The sequence below is a fragment of the Dysidea avara genome, chromosome 6 (assembly GCF_963678975.1).
Source record: "Dysidea avara chromosome 6, odDysAvar1.4, whole genome shotgun sequence".
NCBI lineage: Eukaryota > Metazoa > Porifera > Demospongiae > Dictyoceratida > Dysideidae > Dysidea > Dysidea avara.
This window is the reverse complement of record NC_089277.1, coordinates 18687629-18707422: the sequence shown is the minus strand read 5'-3', so window position 1 is coordinate 18707422 and position 19794 is coordinate 18687629. Positions and strand designations below refer to the sequence as shown.

The following is a 19794-nucleotide window of genomic DNA, read 5'->3' as shown; positions in this document are numbered from 1 at the left end:
GGATCACATGTAGTGAGCTGGACTGGGAATCACTTGAAAATAGATGAACAAATTTAGTCTGTTTTGTACAAGTGAAACATGTGAAGTGTTACACTTAAGAAATCCTAGGATTCTTAGCTGGTATGTAATTAATGTGAGTGTTCCATTTCAGGTCTGACTAGATACATTGAAATTACACACACACACACACACACATCTTGGTCCAAATCACATTTGTCTGGTGGCTATGGGCATAGTTTCACATGCATATAGAAGGCTTATAATTGAGATTTGGTTGATTTTGGAGTTTTGGCATTTAGCCTGATTCAAGGCCAGCAGTCAGACACATCCTTGAATTTGTGCAACAGAAAAAATCAGTTCACTATTGAATACAGCATTAGTCCACTGCACCGGCTGTTGATTACTCTATGCATACACTTCAGTGATGTTTGCAGGATATAGCTTCCTTGTGGTCTGCCAAAATATTTGCTCCTCACATACTGCACAAAATTCTTCAAGTTTTAATTCAGCTGGCTCTTTCCTGATACCAGTGTCTTCCTGCTTGCTTTATTTGTATACTGACTTATGACTTGAAAAGCCGGCCCAGACTGTTTTCTAAAGTCAAAATAAGCAAAACAGCTCACATAAAGTGCCCTTCTTGATATATTCGTAGATGAACCATGGATGAACATCACTGATACAGCTCATCCCACAACTAATATGTGTGAATTGTGTTATCGTCTGCTCCAGTCTTTTAGTGGGGGTTCTGACGTGTTTCCTTCCATCCCGGATCAGGATGTTGCTACCTCAATTCTGCTGCTCTTGATTCACAGTGATTCCTCTCCTGATCGTATCTATCCAGCTTGTGGGCAGTGTGTTTTCCAACATGAACTTGATATTGCTCGTCAGACCCTTTTGCTTAATTCACTTACCATTCTGGACCAAGCCAGAATTTGTTCAATTTCTGCTGACCTCTGTACCAGTTCATGGCTTCAGGCCATTCCTTGTGATTCTTTAGGCCTATCCATGTCCTCACAGGAGTTTGTATGTTCTCTTCGATACTGGCTTGGTGTCCCTCTCTTTTCTGCCAATTCTCCAGTTCGCTGCCCATGTGGTAGTGTTGTTGATCAATTTGGTGATTATCTGCAGGGCTGTGGACATGGACCCATGCGTATACGTAGGCACGATGCTTTATGTGATGTGACATATCATGCTTTACTTCAGGACAACACTGGTTGCCATAAAGAGCAACGGTATGCTGGTTTCCTATTGAATCGCCCGGGTGATGTTTTTCACCCTGGCTTTGTGCATGGGAAGCCTGCGTACTTCGATGTTACTGTGCGTTGTCCATTACAAGAATCTCTGTTGGGTCAGTCTGCAGTTTCAGCAGGTGTGGCTGATGCTAAGGGAAAAGAAGATAAGGATGCTCACCATGATGAGCTTGTACAGGCTGCTGGAGGTGTCTTTGTCCCCCTGGTGGTTGAGTCCTTGGGTTTGTGGCTAGTCATCCTGTCTTGCAGGATATTGCTTTCAGGACAACCACCAGGAGTGGCATTTCTCGTGGCCTAGCATACCGCCATCTGCTAGAGCAACTCTCTGTTTGTCTGTGGCGCCACAATGCCCGGACACTTTTACATCTATTTAGCCTGTTGCCTGGCAGTCCTTTGGGGGAGTTGAACTCTGTTTCATGCTCCCACTCCCTGCAGTTTAGTCAGTAGTCTGCAGGGCATTCTTCTTAAGGCCCCTGTCCGGGGGTTTTGCTGTGTGTATGCTGGCGGTCCATGCGGTGTTTTTGTAGGTCTGTGTAGGCTCTGTAGGTTTAGCTACTTTTTCTTTTTTCTGCTTTTTGTCATTTATAAATTAAATTAGGTTTAACTTCTAGCTACAGATCGGGGAGGATGGGAGTGCCATTAGGGCCGGAATAAAAAAAATAAAAAAATACTTCGTTACTAATGACAACCAACAAGAACCCACAATCGATCCTTTAATTCTTTTTATCTTATGTTTAATCACCCACTGGAGGTGCCACTGATAACTTGTAAGGGCAGTTTCAGCAATGGTAAGTTGCAAGCTTCAATTTGAGAAAGCGTTCCGTTCCGTGGATTAGTCCATCATTCCGTTCCGTTCCGTTCCGTAGAATAGACCCCACCTAAACTTGCAGCTAGGAACAGAGAAAGTGATGTGATCAGTTAAGCAGCAATACTGTTTGTAGTCTATTCATAGTGTGACGCTAAGGAAGGAGGGGGGGCGGCGGCGTCATTATGACTTTAAAATCAGTTTGGAAATGCCCCCGCCATCAACAAATTAGATTTTATTTGTGTGCGTGCTTTTGTTTTTGACTATTAAGATGTTGTCTCGTCTTTCGTCAAGTTTAGTAAGGAGTTTCAAAGTTCGATCTTCACGATACATTCTTCGCTTCAGATTTTTATCGACACAACAGTCAAGGTGAACATCATACTAGGTAGTAGCTAGGTACAGTAGATAGTAAAGAGATAGTAGTCTCGTGCGCCAGACTCTTTACAGTTGGGCGCACGAGGCTATGAAAATAGTTACTATCATGTTATGGTTATGGCCGGCAGTCCATTCAGCAACACGTTTATGGCTTCTGTGGGGTGCCTGCTTTTTAGTCTCGTCTAGCCACGCGAGACTACCTGCTTTTAACAGCGAAACCATATCTTTCAATGGCTACTATGTATTTTAGCCTTCTCTTTCTGCGCATGGTACTCAAGTATACTGGGTAATTGTGTTGGAGACAACTCGCGCACAAATGATGTCATAATTGACAGGTCATCAATATCGTTGCATAATAATTATTAGCTCCATTAGAGGTCACAGCGCTATTCAACAAGGATCAATTAATAGAGTGGTTCCAGAAGCTCTGAAAATCTGTAGCTATCACTAATTGCTACACCAAAGTATACTAGATCAATAGCTAATCAAAAGTGATGTCAAAATATATTGAAGCCTATGGAAAACAGACTTTTGCGGTTAAAGCACCCCAGTAAAGCCATACAAGAAGCCAAAAGGTGTACTGTATACTTTAGCCTTATTGAAAATGGACTATTTAGCTGACAACAATTATTTCCTTGTCGCCATGGTTCCATTATGGTCCATGATGTCTAATTACGATGGAGTTTATTTTTGACCTTTGTATGATGAGCAATCAGAGGGGCAGAAGCCAGTCTCTTTTGATTATGCTCCTTGTGAGGGTCGAGATGATGTCACAAGTTTAACAGAAGGTTAAACAGGGTTAACTAGTAGAATGAGCTTGCATGGATTGTCACTACACTCAGACTAGTCATACAGGTTTTGACCTAACCCCCTCGTGCATTCCAATAATCAGTGTTGGGATAGTTACTTTTTATAGTAACTAGTTACATACTACTTGTAACAGAACTATTTAGTTACAGTTACATATTACCCAAAAAATAAAGTAACTATAATAATATTACATATTATATTACTTTGTGTCAACAGCCTTAAGCTGTCATGTGTGAAACTACCACCTTATCACGTGACATGATTGCGTTGTTGGGCAATGTGCGAATTTTGGTTATAAGTAAGAAGCTGGTGAGTAAGCTTCATTCAGTAGGCTTCATTACTTCGTTGTAGCTAGGTGTTACTCAGTGGATTACTAACGAGATTAGTAACTTCGTTACTTGTAGTAATAATATTACGACTCATTACAGTAACTATATTACTTAGGTAACGCATTACATTTGTAAGTAAAATAACTTGAGTTATATTACCTGTTTTTATAACGTATTTTGTTATAATACTTAGTTACCACAAACGTAATAATATTATGTAACGTGTTACTCCCAACACTGCCAATAATTTAAGCACACACTTCAAAGAGGTCTATAAAGGGGGCCATTCTGACATTTGCAGTAAGCAGTTAGCAGGTTGTCGTTGTCTTTCCCTCCCACTAGGGGTGGGCAATATTTCAATAATATCGAGAAATTCAATATTTTACTGATATCAATATGCAAAAATGATATTGAGATACACTGTAATGAGCACAATGTATTATAGTTGCTGTTACCTTGGTAAGTATGATGCAACATCTTGTACAAAAATAAGCATCGTGGATAGAAATATGATTGAGCTGTCAAGCCATCTAAGAATAGAATAGCTAACTCTTCCTTATAGTGTAGTGATGAAAGTAGATGTCCACTCAGTCTGTACTGCAAGTTTGAAATGAATTTGAGATTGCTATCTGGCTGGTGGCAATAAAATTGTTGTGTCAATAGAAATACGATTGGGCTGTCGTGCCATCTGAGAATAGAATGACCAACTCTTCCTCACAGCATTGTGGATGTTCACTCAGTCTGTGTTGCAAGTTTGAAATGAATCTGAGATTGTTTGCTATCTGGCTGATGGCAATGAAATTTACGCCAATAATAGTACGGTGAAGATGTGGGTATAGCTATTTCATCGCCACCAGCTAGACAGCAAACAAACTCGGATTTATTTCAAACTTGCAATACAGACTGAGTGAACATCCTATTGCATTACCATGTTGTGAGGAAGAGCTGGCTTCTCTCTTCTTGGATGGCAGGGCAGCTCAAACTTGTAATTTTGCATTTTTAGCAACATGATATTTCACTACCACCAGCCAGATAGCATACAATCTCAGATTAATTTCAAACTTGCAGTATGGACTGAGTGAACATCCCATTGCATCACCATGCTGTGAGGAAGAGCTGGCTTCTCTCTTCTCAGATGGCAGGGCAGCCCAAACATAAATTACTCGGATTTTTACCAAGTAATTAACCCTGTGCAATGTATACAGCTAGACCTTTACCCACCACTATGCATGTTTGTTGAGCACAGCAACCCTAGATAATATTTAGCTAATGAGAACATTCAATTCTGTCCTGTAGAAGTAGCTGTGTTTAAGGTACCACATTTTTGACACAAATATCGTGATAAGCAAAAATTTACAATGGTTAACTCTCAAACTAAAATGATTGTGCCTCCAGTTTTATAGTGGTTCAAGTGTCAGTGCATTAAGATAAACACCCTGCAGTAGTAAAGAAATTATTTGGTGAAAGTCGATTTTTTTTTCATTGGGAAACCTATATATATATACCGTATAACCGGAAAGTTTGGCGGGAGGAAACTTTGGTGAATTTTCCACGATAGGATTTTGACGAGAAAAAAGTTTGGCGAATTTCGTAGAGCTAATACAGATTTGTATTGGACAAAAGATTTGGCGGATTTTAGTTTGGCAAAACACCGCTAAATTGCCAAATTCGCCAAACTTTCCTCCCGCCAAACTTTCTGGCTATATGGTATAGAGGTGTACCGATATGGGTTTTTGGCATGTATCGATATCCGATATTGATGCAACCAAAAGAAGCCGATAACCGATGGTCGATCCGATATTTGCATTAATATTTTAAGCAAACGAAAGTGTACATTTACCTACCCTACAACAACATGTGCATGTATTCATTGCTATACTCTGCCTGTGGTGGTATACAGCTTGGGTTTCTATTGTGTTTCTATTGTGCAATCCAGACAATTAGGTACCAACAAACATTTTTATGTATACTCCCATGAAGCCTTAAACGGATATTTCTGCATTACTCCGCATTCTAATGGTTTGTGAGAAAGCTGGTACAGCAAGTTTCCGTTATCCTGTGATCCTTCTTTTATTACAAAGGTACTCTATAACTGCTTCATTTGAAAGACTGTGATAAGCTTTCCAGCAACTAACACTAGAATCGCGCGTATTTATATGGCTTCTCGTAGTGTAGCGCTTGTTGCAGAGTGAACAATAAGCCAGAGCATGTATAATCCGTTTATGTACAAACTATTCCTACTGTATAAATATCGGTAGCGATATCGGTCATCCTGCTGTTCTGTACCGATACCGATATTGGTAAAAAAATACCATATCGGTGGCCGATATTGTAGCCGATCCGATTATCGGTACACCTCTAATATGGTATATACTTTATACATCCTCACCTAGGTCAAGGTTATATGGGTTCGCACACGTGGATTTCATGTCTGTTGAGAAATTCCATGCTGTGATTGCATATTGAGTGTAAATTCCAGGTAAATATTTTGTGGTCACATAGTACGGGATTTTTCAATGGACATGAAATCCACAGTATCAGCCTTCCCGGATTCCTTGTCTCGTCACAGCAGCTTTCCAAAGACTTATCTGATTAATACATATAATCGGAAAGAAAAGTCAAATCACGGACACTCACTGTCTACAAATCAAACTTACATCAATTCAATTAACAGTTTTATATTTTAAGTTGTGGAGCAACTCATCTACTTTCTAAATATCCCTAGTTTATTTAATCCTTTTAATCATGAATTACAAATAAAATAAAAGCTATTTATTTTATTTATTAAGGCTTTACAGCACAAGTGCTGAAGGTCTGTAGGACACCTGGTCCTATAGCCTGTTTAAAGTTGCTACAGAAAGTATGCTTGAAAGGTGGAGAAAGGAGATAAAAATCCATGACTGGACCTGGGCAGCCTTGAACCTCGTGCAGCCATCCAATTAACGCTCAAACGCTTACAGGAGTCTGCCAGGTGGTCAGGTTGCTTTCTCCTTGTCAATTTCATGCATATGTATCCATAGGAACTCTAGAGAGTGACTTATTATCTCAAAGTACCCCGAATGGCTGCAGGTTTTGAGGCTGCTCAGGTTCAGTCATGGGTTTTTCTCACCTTTTCAAACATACTTTCTGTAACAACTTTAAGGCTGTAGAACCAAGTGTCCTACAGACCTTCAGTACTTGTTCTGTAAAGCCTTAATAAATAAATAAATAAATTTAAAATGAGACATCACTGGACGTTTACGGGAAATTTAATCAAAATGTGTACCGTATACTTTTTTGTAACAAAAAAGGAAAACATTGAATAAACAATTAAACAAACAAGCAAAATTACAAATAACAATGCACAAAGAGAATATAGCTATATACTAATGCTTAAAGATATAGATTCAGTCAAAATAACTGATCCTGCCCTCTGAGCACACACAGAGTTGGGGAAGTTACGTTTTCAAGAATGTATTACATACTACATGATACTTTCTACACAATGAAATATATTACATAAGTTACTTGGTAAATGTAACTTAATATTATTAGCTGTAAATATTAAAGTTACTGAATGCAAGTAACTTCACAATGTTATGAATTTGTACTAAGTTACTTTAATATTTAACACTGCTTGAAGGTTCCTAGTTTACTAATATGTTAAGTTGCTTTACTGTAGTTGTACCCATAGTAAAATGTCAGTAACTTTAAGTATATGGAACATAATTGTTTTACTAAGTTTTAAACTCTCAGTAAAACATCAGTGAATGCAGGTTTACTGAAAAACTACTAAAATAACAAACAATTAACTGTTCCATATACTGAGGATATACCACTCTAGTAAACATAGAAATTTCAAGCAGTGTAATAAATTAAAGTAACACTTCAGCATATGCATGCAAACCACATGTTTTCACATAGACAGTGGGCATTAATAGCAATAATCTAGTCATGTGGTATGCATCATTCCAATGGACAGCATCTGACAGGTTAATGGATTGAGGTAATAGATCACTGAGTAGTTTAATGGATAGTATAAAAGCCATTTGTAATGCATTACTGGCTCATTGTTACTGATAGTATCACTCATTACATTGTGCTTATCGCTACTCATTACCTTGCTCATTACTACTCGTTACATAATATAATACCTTGCTCATTAATAGTTTCCGAAAATAATTTAAGTTAGATTACAACATTTCATAAAGTAACGAGTTGTATTACTTCAATTCGCAATTGTAATATATATTAGGTAACACATCATATTAGGTAACACATCATATTAGGTAACACATCATATTAGGTAACACAACATATTAGGTAACATGTTACCCTATCTCTGCACACACAAGGTCAATAGCTGCAGACTATTTGAGGCCAAAGTGGTGGTAGGAAGATCTAGAACCTCTCAAACAAGTGACGGCTGTTCGGAGTAGAGAAAAAACTCAGTTTACATCTTAGCCAGTACAGGGTCTTGCTGTAATATTGTCCATTTTTTTCTGACAGCAGAGTGGCTATTCTCTTGTACACCACTGAGCACTCGGACCTGAAATAATAAAAGGACAGACATGCTTGCTAATATGCAGGCAGACAATTGCCCAAGGGTAATGTCCTGCAGGCTCTGGTGTCAGTTGAATCTATTTACGGAGCACCAATATCAGGTCCATAATTCCATACTTTGTAATGCATAACTTACACGAAGTGTTTGACTCGTTGAGTCCGGCATCTAGTTAATCTTTATTTTATAAAAGCACTTATGAAACACTTTCACATGTAGACTCTATAGTAGCGATTCTAGCACTAGACAACTATGTATATTCTTTAAATGCAATGCTAAACTTTGTTCATAGATATTAGAGCCTACGGAACCATGATTACAAACCAAACGCATGCCGTGTATATCTTCCATTGGTTGTGGTTGAAGCACTCCTCGTTTTCATCATCCATGTGGCCAGAATGGCAGTACATGGTTAACACTGTTTCCACATGGACACTTAAAAGTGAGAGTTGAGTAACCCACTTTCAACCCAGGTTCTGTTCACAAGTAATCGTGATGGTATTCATTGAATGATTATTTGTCTTCTAAGCACTTTATGTATTCACCAAAAACTGCAACTTGTTTTTACTTTGCAGACCTGGGTTGAACCCTATAGTTACCCTACTGCTTTGTGGGGTTGAACTCACTTATGACATTTTTATGACTTTGAGGTTCAACCCAAGCTCATATGAATGGTTAACACGAGTTAAATGTGCTAAGGTGACCATATGAAAAGTGTATTTGTGACCGTCTCAGCAAGAACCTGATTTGTTCGCACAAGTATGCACATTGAAAATATTAAAAGTTTTAAAATTCATAAAATTACGCATGCTACAAAGAAAAATTACGAAAGTTTTGTCAGTTCATTACTCGGAAAAGGAAAATTAAAGAAAAACTATACATCATCTTATTTGCCTGTTCATGGAAAGTTCAAAATCTTTGTTTTGTTTCCGTATTCCCATTGGTATGCGTGTCATGTGCATTAGTTTATGGTGTGGTAAATAGTGGTGTACACCTACAAATTTTTTGTCACCAGTTAATTGCCTACCAATAATTGGCAATAACTGGTTAATTGGTTTGTGTGTATATTGGCAGACATAATGTTGTCAACAAGCCTGCTGGAAGGTTTAGGGTGGTACCAAAGTGACCATCAACATCCTGTCTTGCAATAATAGTTGTTACAATCACATATTTACACATGCTTTGAGGTTATATGATGTTAACACTTGTCAGTAGTATGGTTTACAAAGTGGGTGGGCAATAGCCAGTTTAAAGGTTTCTTCACCAGTTATTGGCTGACTTAGACAACACTGGTTAATAACTGGTTATTTGCACACTGGTGTACAGCACTAGTGGTAAACATAAGCAAAATTGTTGCCATTTCTTCACCTTCATACTCATATGCGTAAGTGACTACAGGGCTAACACTATACCTTGGTGGATTTGCATGGTAAACATTTTAAGCCATATTGCAACATTGTAGACTAATACAAATGGAAGTTATGGCTGGGAATGTAAGTGCCTGTAATTTGTTTTCAGTAGAGTTGCTGTTTGATTCAATCATCTTACTCTTCCTACCGTCTAGCGCTATAATTCCAAAAACCGCTAGGCTGAAACTTTACTGATCCATTCCTTGGATATACTGCAAATAATGTTGAAAAAAATTGGAAAGTGTGTGAACACTGAGTCGGGTTTTTGCTGAGACGGTCACATTTGTCATCTTAAAGTAGATTTAAATAACTTTGAGTATTGTATGTAGTTGACATATGAGTGTTTTAATGCTTCTGATTGTCTTGGGCAGTTTTCACCATCAGTTAACATTTCGATCATCAATGGATACCTCTGTTTTTTGTCTACCTGTTACAAAGAACAGAAGTCTATAGTGGAGTATTTCATGATAATATCTGAACATTTTACAAGTATAGATAAGCTTAACTTGTTTCGTAAGTCTGGAGATGAGGTCTTGCCGCACCATCATCAAACATTAGTTGACATGATTGTTTTGTCTACTTGTTGAGTTGAAGGTAAGTCTAGTTTTGACTGGCAAGCAACATAAGTGGATCTGAGAGGGGCCAAGGGGGCTTTGCCCCACTTGGCCCCCTTTGGACCTAAAACTATATAGATACCAGAAACTGGAATCATGAATTCATATTGTATTCAGCAGTACAGAAGCCAATGGGAAAATAGAAGACAACAGTTATAAATGTATATTACAGTTATAAACTGTACACTATGAAGAAAGCGAGGCAAATTTTTGTGCGATAATCAAGATACTCTAATAGAGCAGTCACTATTCTAATAGAACAGTCACAATTCTAATGTCAATTTATAAATTTGCAAATTATAACAATTCTACTTTATTTTGATTTAGTACACATTTATCTCAGATAGGCTAACTAATTTTTATATGCTTTTGCAAAGCATACACTTTGTTAGCTAGTTGTTATCAAAAATGCTCCCAAATTAGGTCTAATTTTAAAAAATTTTCTCAGAAGATATCCTCTTAGAAAATGCATCCACTTCTTTCATTATGCAAATGAATATACTAGATTTCCATTCTTCTCCTCTTAGTGGAATAAACACTGTTTTACCTTAAAACTTCTTGCCCCCCCTTCCCCCCAAGCCCCCTGACAGTATTTCCCAGATCTGACTATGGCAAGCAATGCCAGAATAACCCCGAAGTAGCACAGTTTTGCATGGGGTACTTAATTTCGCTCCCTTTGGCAGTCTCGTCTCAATTCTTTTAAACTGTACTACTCTATGATTTATCGACTTCAACACAAATGCTGTTATGCAAGATAGATCTTTAATGGTGCAGAGCAAAACTTCATGGTATTGCGAAGACACACTCTTTTTTCCATTGGCACTCATAGAAAGTTGTCCAGAGCAGAAGACACAATTTTGGCCACATGAATTCACCACAAACTGGCAGAGTGTTTCAGGGCACATGCTCATTTCCAATCCCTGTACTCAAATATCTATGCTTTGTTAGCTACCGTATAGCTTAAATATTTCAAGAGAGAAAATTTTCAAGGTTACCTAATTTAACATTTTCGTGGATTTGCAAACAATTCCTAATGTATTAGACTATTATGAAGGTCTAAATATTTCAAGGATAAAATTTTATTGCCAAAACCACAAGATTAGCAAAAATTTTCCCCTGATAATATTTATGGTATACAGTGCATAATTCACGCATTTTAATTCATCCAAAACCAAGGGTTTTGTGTAATTCATTTTAACGACTCTTAAACCACTTCCACCCTCCTCTGAGGGGCGATATAGTAAACAGAATTCTGATTTCTGTTGGATTACATGATCTACACTAGTTATCCATATTCTATGCATGCACACACATACACCACAATGATCAATACATACAGTCAAACCTCTCTAATCTGATGCTCAATGGTAGCCATAAATTTTGCTGAGGTTGTTGGATTATCAAGTCACCTCTGTAATCCGACATTGTACAATGTCTAGAATAATGTCGGATTATGCAGTATATTACAGGTAAAACGGATCACACAATGTTTTTAACATGAATTAATTTTAGAACTTGCAAGTATTACAACTTTTTTTCTATTATTGTTAACCAATTAAATACTTTGGTTGCTTAAAAATCATTTTCTGTGATTGTTTTTATTGCAACTATCATTCTCTGTCAGATTACAAAGGTTGAAAATAATGTATTTCCAAGTCTAGAGAATCAAATTTTGTGTCGGATTATGGAGTACAGAGGTGTCAGATTACAGAGGTTGTTTTCTATACAAAAGTGTTGGTAAATGACATTTTGGTCAGATTAGAGAGGATTCTGGATTATGCAGGTGTCGGATAAGAGAGGTTCGACTGTACGTGCTTTATTACTTATTACATAAATTTACTATTACAGTTAAACTGCTACAGTTAGTTCATGAGATCCTCGGGGGTGGGAGCTTGGTTCATTCACCAACTCATTCTCTTCCCCACTGTGCTGCTTCCCCCCTGCGAATGTCCTGGCTTTGTTCTTTCACTACTCAGCCCACTATTGGCCACTTCACTACTCCATTTGGTTGCTGTAGTTCTGGTGGGGGTTGGGGTTCCTGCTCATGGGGGTTGTCTGAAGTGGGAACTAGCAGTGCAAATCTTGTTGATTCTACCTGTGGGTGTTTGAATGTTTTCTGCTCTCACCAGCCCATCATTTCCTTTAATCACGATCAGTTCTTCAATCACAGTCTTTTTACAACTCATCTGAGTGCACTAACACCACATCACCTGCCTCAATAGTATTATGCATTCTTGCCTGTAATGTGCGGTCAGGTATTTATCTCTCCATCGACGCTAAAGTAGATTACAAGTGCCTGTTTCCTAGCCTTTCCCACCATCCCTCGTACCATGGAGCCCTCCTGGGGATAAATTGCCATTGTACTTGTGTACTCAGGCTGTGTGTAAGAACTGGAGATCTAAGGAGTTGCTGTAGCTCTTCTGCTGCTGACTGATATTTTGATGCATTATCTAACACTATTATGCTGGACCAATGATATGGGACTTGCAATCCTCTTGAAAGATAAAAAAAAACATGTCAACTGTAAGGTCATTAACAATCTCCAGGTGAATGGCTCTGCTGGTTGCACATGTAAACAGGCATGTATAGACTTTCAGTTCTTGACTGTTCTCTTGTACATACAATGCCCTGGTGAAATCTACACTCATGAATGTAAATGGCAGAACATCGCTTGCCCTGATCTCAGGTAGAGGAGCTGGGTCTGGACTTACCGCTGTATTTCTTACATATGGTACACTTGTGGATAACAGACTTCACTGTTTGTCTGGTAGTAGGTATCCAGAGTTCCTGTTGTTAATGTGTTGTTTGTGTCACCATGTAGTAATCGTAAATGAGTATACAGAACTGCAAATTATAAGATATGATGCTATTAGGAGGTAATTTTGGCTGTTGTACTGTGTGAAAAGTGCTAGCTAGTTAGTTAGTTAGCTAAAATATACATGGTAAGTTAAACTGTTAATGATAAAACTCAAAAAGCACCTCCATTTTGAATTTATTATTAAGAGATAAACTGTTTCCAAAGTAGCTAAATATATATTAATTATTTTTATAGGTGTTTAATGTGGATTTATTCATCATGGAGCCATAGATATTAGAGTCGAATACCTTCTGAGTGAAAGACACATTAGACTCTAATAAGTGTTGTTTCTGTCAACTGTTGCCATGCTAAGTATTGCATGTTCACTTTAGTTTTGGCTTCAAGATTCATTTCAGCTAAAGTGGTGAGGCGCTGGCCTCACTGGTTACACCTACTCTGATGCCCTTAAAAAGAAAGCATATATAAACAAAGGACATAGACACACAAAAAGAAGACAAAACAAAGGACATAACATACAAAAAGAAGACACTTCAAGATATACTAGTTGGCACAAGGCTGCCAAGAGGATTTAGGAGCCCAGGGTAAATTTAGAATGTAGGGCCCCTACAATCCATAATTTTTAATAAGAAACTTCAATAAAAATAAATCAAAAGGACACCACAATAACAAGCTTAGCTACTAGACTACAACTAAAAGCGAACTACTAGCTATACTTACTGATAAACTTTTTGACAGTTTTAGCATGCAAGCATGCCAGGGGTGTCTGGAGGCATATCCCTCATGTATTAGGGTGACTGCTCTATTAGGATATCTCAAGCTTGAATTTTATAACAAGCTTTCTGCCAAATCTAAGAAATTTTTATACCCTATGCCAGACTGTTACTACAACTGAATATTAGCCTGACTGCTGTATTAGGCGACTGTTCTATTAGAGTATCTCGATTTTGTGTAAAAGTCACACTGTCTATATAAAGCACCTTATAAGATATGATACAAGTAATGGTTTGCTGCAACTACTGCACTGCATTGCTATGGATCTCAGTGAGCTTGGATGGTGTTTCTTACTGAGGGTTCTATGTATCTTCGAGTCTACAGGGAAGATTTACATTGTTGTACAGTACATTTGTTTTATTGTAGCTATGTGTGGATAATGTAGCTATGGGGCACATGCAGCTACTACTACTGTATGAGGCCCCCTTAGGGCCCCTTACAAAGTGGGACCCAGGGAAAAAGGCTACAGTTGTCCCCCTGTTGGCACCCCTGAGTTGACATTTAATCCCTAATTCAGTCATTGGTTTTTAAAAGGCAGCATTTTAAGCAGCGTGTGTCACTTTTGAAGGATCCCTACTTATAAATAGTACTACTAGTCTACTATACTGTTTGATACACACTTGTCTGTTGTGCATTCCTACACCATGTTTCCTCGGCCACACAACACAATATTGTGTGTCTTGATTTCTTCTGTGTTCTCTATGTATGACATGTGTATTAAATTGGTCTACAGTGACAAGGACATCAATGACACACTCTATAGTGACATAAAGACATTTCTAGCTCAGCGATATCCTACAAATCCATTTGATGAAAATGTTGTGGTGGATAAAAGTATAAACATCTCACCATGGACTATGCAATCCTACCATAATTTTTACCAAAAATACCACAAAGAGTGGGATAATTCTACTGCAGTGCTTCTAGAGATTGCAGGAGGTCCATGTATCTACCCTCACATTAGTGCTGCACCATACGTGGCTGAGATTTATCATACTGATTATGTGAAGGCTTGTTGTGATGAAGTGCTGCTGTGGAAAAGCAAGAATCCTAATGCTTACGATTGGTCTTTGTATTTCAAACAAGTTGTAGAAAAACTTGAAGGCCAAACCAGCCCTGATGCTGTAACAAAACGTGAAGACTGGCTGCGCAGTATTCTAAATGTTGGTCTGTGTGATGTTAAAGCTGATGTGGTGGTTCCAGCTATTAAAAAAGCACCTGTAGATATTGTAAGCAGCAGCTTCTGTTTGGAAGTATGTCAGGAGTCATTGGAAGAATATGTGTACTTAATAAAGAAACTATACGATCTAACGGTTCCCAAGGGCTTCTTTATTTCACAGACAACTTTAGAGGTGTCTTGGTATAAGGTTGGACAAATAAAACATCCCAATCCTTGCCCGGTGTCACTGGAAGATGTCAAGTGGGCATACAGAAAGGCTGGCTATAATATTCTTTATTCTGACTTTTGGGATAGGCCAATGGAGTTAAGGAATGTTGGTAGTGATTCTGTAGGCTTCAGCTTCATTGTGGCACAGAAGCCATGACTAACACACTATCAGCATTATTGCAACTTTAATTGATTTTATGTTTTAGGACAGATATTATCCTTTTGTATGTAACTAAATAGTTGCCTGATTTTGTGTGATTCAATTTATTTTGTAACAGATGTAAGTTATTGTTGCAAAGAAATGTGTTATTTTTACAAGTAACAATCTGTTAATATGAACTTAGTATAGTGTGTTGCATTACACCAAATTAAATTAAGTGCATACCTAGTTAGAGAAGTCACAATTTCATCAAACAGTTTAATTGAGTTAAACATTGAAATACACTTCTGATCATGATATACTCTAATAAAGTAGTAATTTATCAGTAATGGATGTACGAAAGCATTACAATCAAAATTATAGTTTAATTACTGATCCTCATATCAAGACGCACAGTAGTGTGTCGTGCGGCCCAAGAAGCCGGCGCGCCACACCGTGAGTATATTAACAGGAAGAAAGAAAACGCAATTTTCACACCTATGTAGCTCTGTGATCCCTAATCCGATAGGAACCAAATTTGCTAGAGAAGTGCCGGCCAGTTAGGGGAGACTACATACCAAATTTGAAGAAAATCACTCCAGCCATTTCCGAGATACGAGCGAACAAAATTTCGTTTTAATTTCTTCGTTTTTTTCTTCTTCATTTTCTTCATTTCGCACACTTCGCAAAATCCGCCATAAAACACGAATGCGTGCTCGGATCGGGCTGAAACTTGGCACACACTTAAAGGGCTCATTAAGGCGGATCTCCGTACCAACTTTGGTAGGAATCCGATTAACATTCACGGAGTTATGACCGATTATTTGTGTAAAATAAGGTCGAAGGTCTGTCACGCCTACAGGGTAAACTCCTTTGAGGAATCAGTTAAAAATTGATATGTAGATGGAGCAACTATCGTAGGAGTGCCTTTTTGTGGTTTGAAAGGAATAGAGATATGACACAAAACCCAACCTGTGTCAAAATTACGCGATCGATTTTTATGAATAAAAAATCTATTAGTTTTCGTGTCTACCAGGCAAACCGCTTAGAGCAACGAGCTGAAAATCAGTATGTAGCTGGACTAATCATCATAGAAAGTCCTTGCAGTAGTACAGAAGAATCGGATTACAAACCACTGAGTTATGATTCGAAAGGCAACTACGTGTAGCAAATGCGAGATCGAGATACTCTAATAGAACAGTCACCCTAATAAAGCATTCAGCTGCGTTTATAATTTACTCAATTATATTACATTGCAAGTTATTCTGTAGGGAATTCAACTACAAACAACTCACCCTGTAGTCAGATCAGCTAGAAGAAGGTACCTAATAGAGAGTTCAGCTACAAAGAAACCATCATGTAGAGAGTTCAGCTCAAACAAATCACCCTGTAGAGAATTTAGCTACAAACAAATTGCCCTGTAGAGAGATCAGCTAGAAGAAGTTACCTTGTAGAGAGTTCAGTTACAAAGAAACCATCATGTAGAGAGTTCAGCTGCAAACAAATCACCCAGTAAAAAGTTCCAGATCACACTGTGAAAAAAGAGAGGGATATAAGATGGTATTTCCAGTGGCTTATTGAATACAAAAAAGCTTGGTATAACCTGTAGTATACTAACAATCTCACATAAGGCTTCAGTTAATGTGTTAAACATACTGAAACCACATATGTGATGGTATAGTGTGGGCATTATATTAGATATAAGCTATTTCAGGTAACGTGGTAAATAAACTGAAACCATACATGCAATAGTATAGTATGCATTATATTAAAGTATAAGATGAGTATAATACAGGATTTATATTAAGGCTTATTTGTATTCAATAAGCCACTGGAAATACCATATTATATCTCACCTTTTTCACAGTGTCACCCTGTAGAGAGTTCAGTTAGAAACAAGTCATCCTGTAGAGACAGCTAGAAGAAGTCACCTTGTAGAGAGTTCAGCTACAAAGAAACCACCATGTAAGAGAGTTCAGCTGCAAACAAATCACCTGTAGAGAGTTCAGCTAGAGACAAGTCACCCTGTAGAGAGATCAGCTAGAAACAAGTCACCCTGTAGAGAGTTCAGCTAGAAGAAGTTACATTGTAGAGAGTTCAGCTACAAAAAACTACCATGTAGAGAGTTCAGCTGCAAACAAATCGCCCTGTAGAGAATTCAGCCACAAACAAATCGCCCTGTAGAAAGATCAGCTAGAAGAAGTTACCTTGTAGAGAGTTCAGCTACAAACAAATCACCCTGTAGAGAGTTCAGCTACAAACAAGTCATCTGGTAGAGAGATCAGCTAGAAGGATCATCTTGTAGAGAGTTCAGCTACAAAGAAATCACCCTGTTTCATCTTTTCTTCTTCCTGTGGCAAAGAAAAAAATGATAGGTTAAAAAGCCCTAAAGCCGGCCATAGGCCGGCTTTGGGGTATACAAATACAAAAAGAAGTGAAATCTACTCCACAACAGCCAAGCTGTAAAAAAAGAGTGCAGCCCTCAGAAAGGCTATGGTGAAAAAAGATGTAAAATCCAAGGTGGCGGCCAAGAAATGGCTGTGATGGTAGGTTAATGGAAAATTTTTAATAACAACAATTCAGGTGAATTTTGTGCCAAGACCAAGCGGCACCAAATTCACCTGAATTGTTGTTATTAAAATTTTTACCATTAACCTACCATCACAGCCATTTCTTGGCTGCCACCTTGGATTTCACATCTTTTTTCACCGTAGCCTTTCTGAGGGCCGCACTCTTTTTACAGCTTGGCTGTTTTGGATTAGATATTAGTGTCATAAAGAAATGCTTTCATTAACAAAATTGAATGATTATAGGTAAAAGAAAAGAACTTTAAGTGGCTGAAACATCACTTGATTCCATGAATTTCCTCAATAACCAAATTGTTGATCTTTACATGAAGCATCGGAGTAGTTTATTATCACTGCGCTTTTGCACCACAGCTATGCCACTAGATTGTTCAGCTGCAGCTTTTGCATGGGTGGAATTGTAGAGATGTGTATCAACCCCTGAATACTCTGGCACTTCAGAATGCCAGTGGCCAGCTGGTTACCCTTGTACAATTGTTCCATGCTGTAATGCATATCTCCTAATATAGAATCATGTGTAAACATTGATGGACTTATTTATACATGCAGCCATACATTGATGGTGTCATTAAACTGTAACATCATTGCAGCCATATCCTGGCTGCCACCAGCAACTTTTTTCGCTCTGGCTTTAATAGATATCAATTCTTGTTATTGCGAACCTTCCTTTGGGGCATTATTTAATTACTTGTCTCTTTTTTAAAGTGTGTATATATCAGACAAAACCTCGGACAAAGCACGAGTGACCGTGGTATAACTAATATCCATCCAAAACAGCCTATAGCTGTAAAAAAAGTGTGCATCCAAGTAAAGCAAAGTTAACTGCAACAAAAAGTGATGATATCATAGTGTGGCCATGTGTGAGGTATGCAAGTTGTAAATATTAATCAGACAATACAATATCATTGTTAAAGTATTAATGAGAACTATGTGATGCTGCCAGTCTTTAAGTGTGTGAACATCTTCATAAATGCTACTCAAATTTGATTCTCAAGAAAACAAAGTGTATAGATTCTCTGATAGCAATAAATAATTAATGTGTTTGGCTGCCTTTCGTGGCATTTATGGAGATGCCCATGCACTTAAAGACTGGCAGCATCACATAGTTCTCATTAATACTTTAATAATAATATTGTATTATCTGATTAATATTTTTACAACTTGCATACCTCACGCATGGCTGCACTATGATATCATCACTTAATTTTTGTCGCAGTTAACTCTGCTTTACTTGGATGTGCACTTTTTTACAGCTATAGGCTCTTTTGGATGGGATTTCAAACCTTTTTGTTAGAATAAGCGCACTCTTACTGTGGAAAGCAGTAGGTGGGTTTCCATGGTTTTGACAGAAACCCTTATTAATTTAGATAACAGTGACAGAATAATAAAATACAACTGTAATTTTAGTGGCATACAACTGCAGATAACTAACATACATTTTAACTAGTAAACCCTTAGTAACACTTTACCTTTCATCTCACACGACTTCCCGGCATTAAAATGATTAAGATACACAAATAGAGCTGTCACAAAACAGCTCTAATACAACAATCAAAGTTACAGCATAGTTACAACTGCTGCATAGCATTGAATTGTATAGTTGAATTGCTAGCTACTTACAGACTTTACAAAATAAAAATACAGCATTTGTAGAAACGTGACTGTTCTATTAGAGTGATTGACTGCTCTATTAGAGTATCTCGATCTACTTCTTCACTGACATTTTGTTACATAACAATCGTGACAATATAGAGCACAAAATACATAATAATTTAACAAAAAAAATTGTTTTATATGTACTACTACACCCCCCCTGGTCTCAGGTTTGGGCTAGTTGTAAAAATTTTTAAGCCACTGATTGGAACAATGGAACTTGAGGCTGTAGGACCAGATGTCGTTCAGCACTTGTACTGTAAATCCTTTATAAATAAACATATGAGGGGCAAGATATAAGTAACAAAT

At 37.8% G+C, this 19794-nt stretch overlaps 1 protein-coding gene across 1 annotated transcript; it reads left to right on the top strand.

The window, feature by feature from the left end:
- Window positions 1-1949: 1949 nt before the first annotated feature.
- On the top strand, window positions 1950-15419 carry LOC136258467 (nicotinamide N-methyltransferase-like). The gene is made up of 3 exons (XM_066051777.1): window positions 1950-2038; window positions 2117-2424; window positions 14455-15419. The coding sequence occupies exons 2-3, from the start codon at window positions 2327-2329 to the stop codon at window positions 15263-15265; spliced, it is 909 nt and encodes a 302-aa protein (XP_065907849.1). The 5' UTR covers window positions 1950-2038; window positions 2117-2326; the 3' UTR covers window positions 15266-15419.
- The last annotated feature ends 4375 nt before the right edge of the window (window positions 15420-19794 follow it).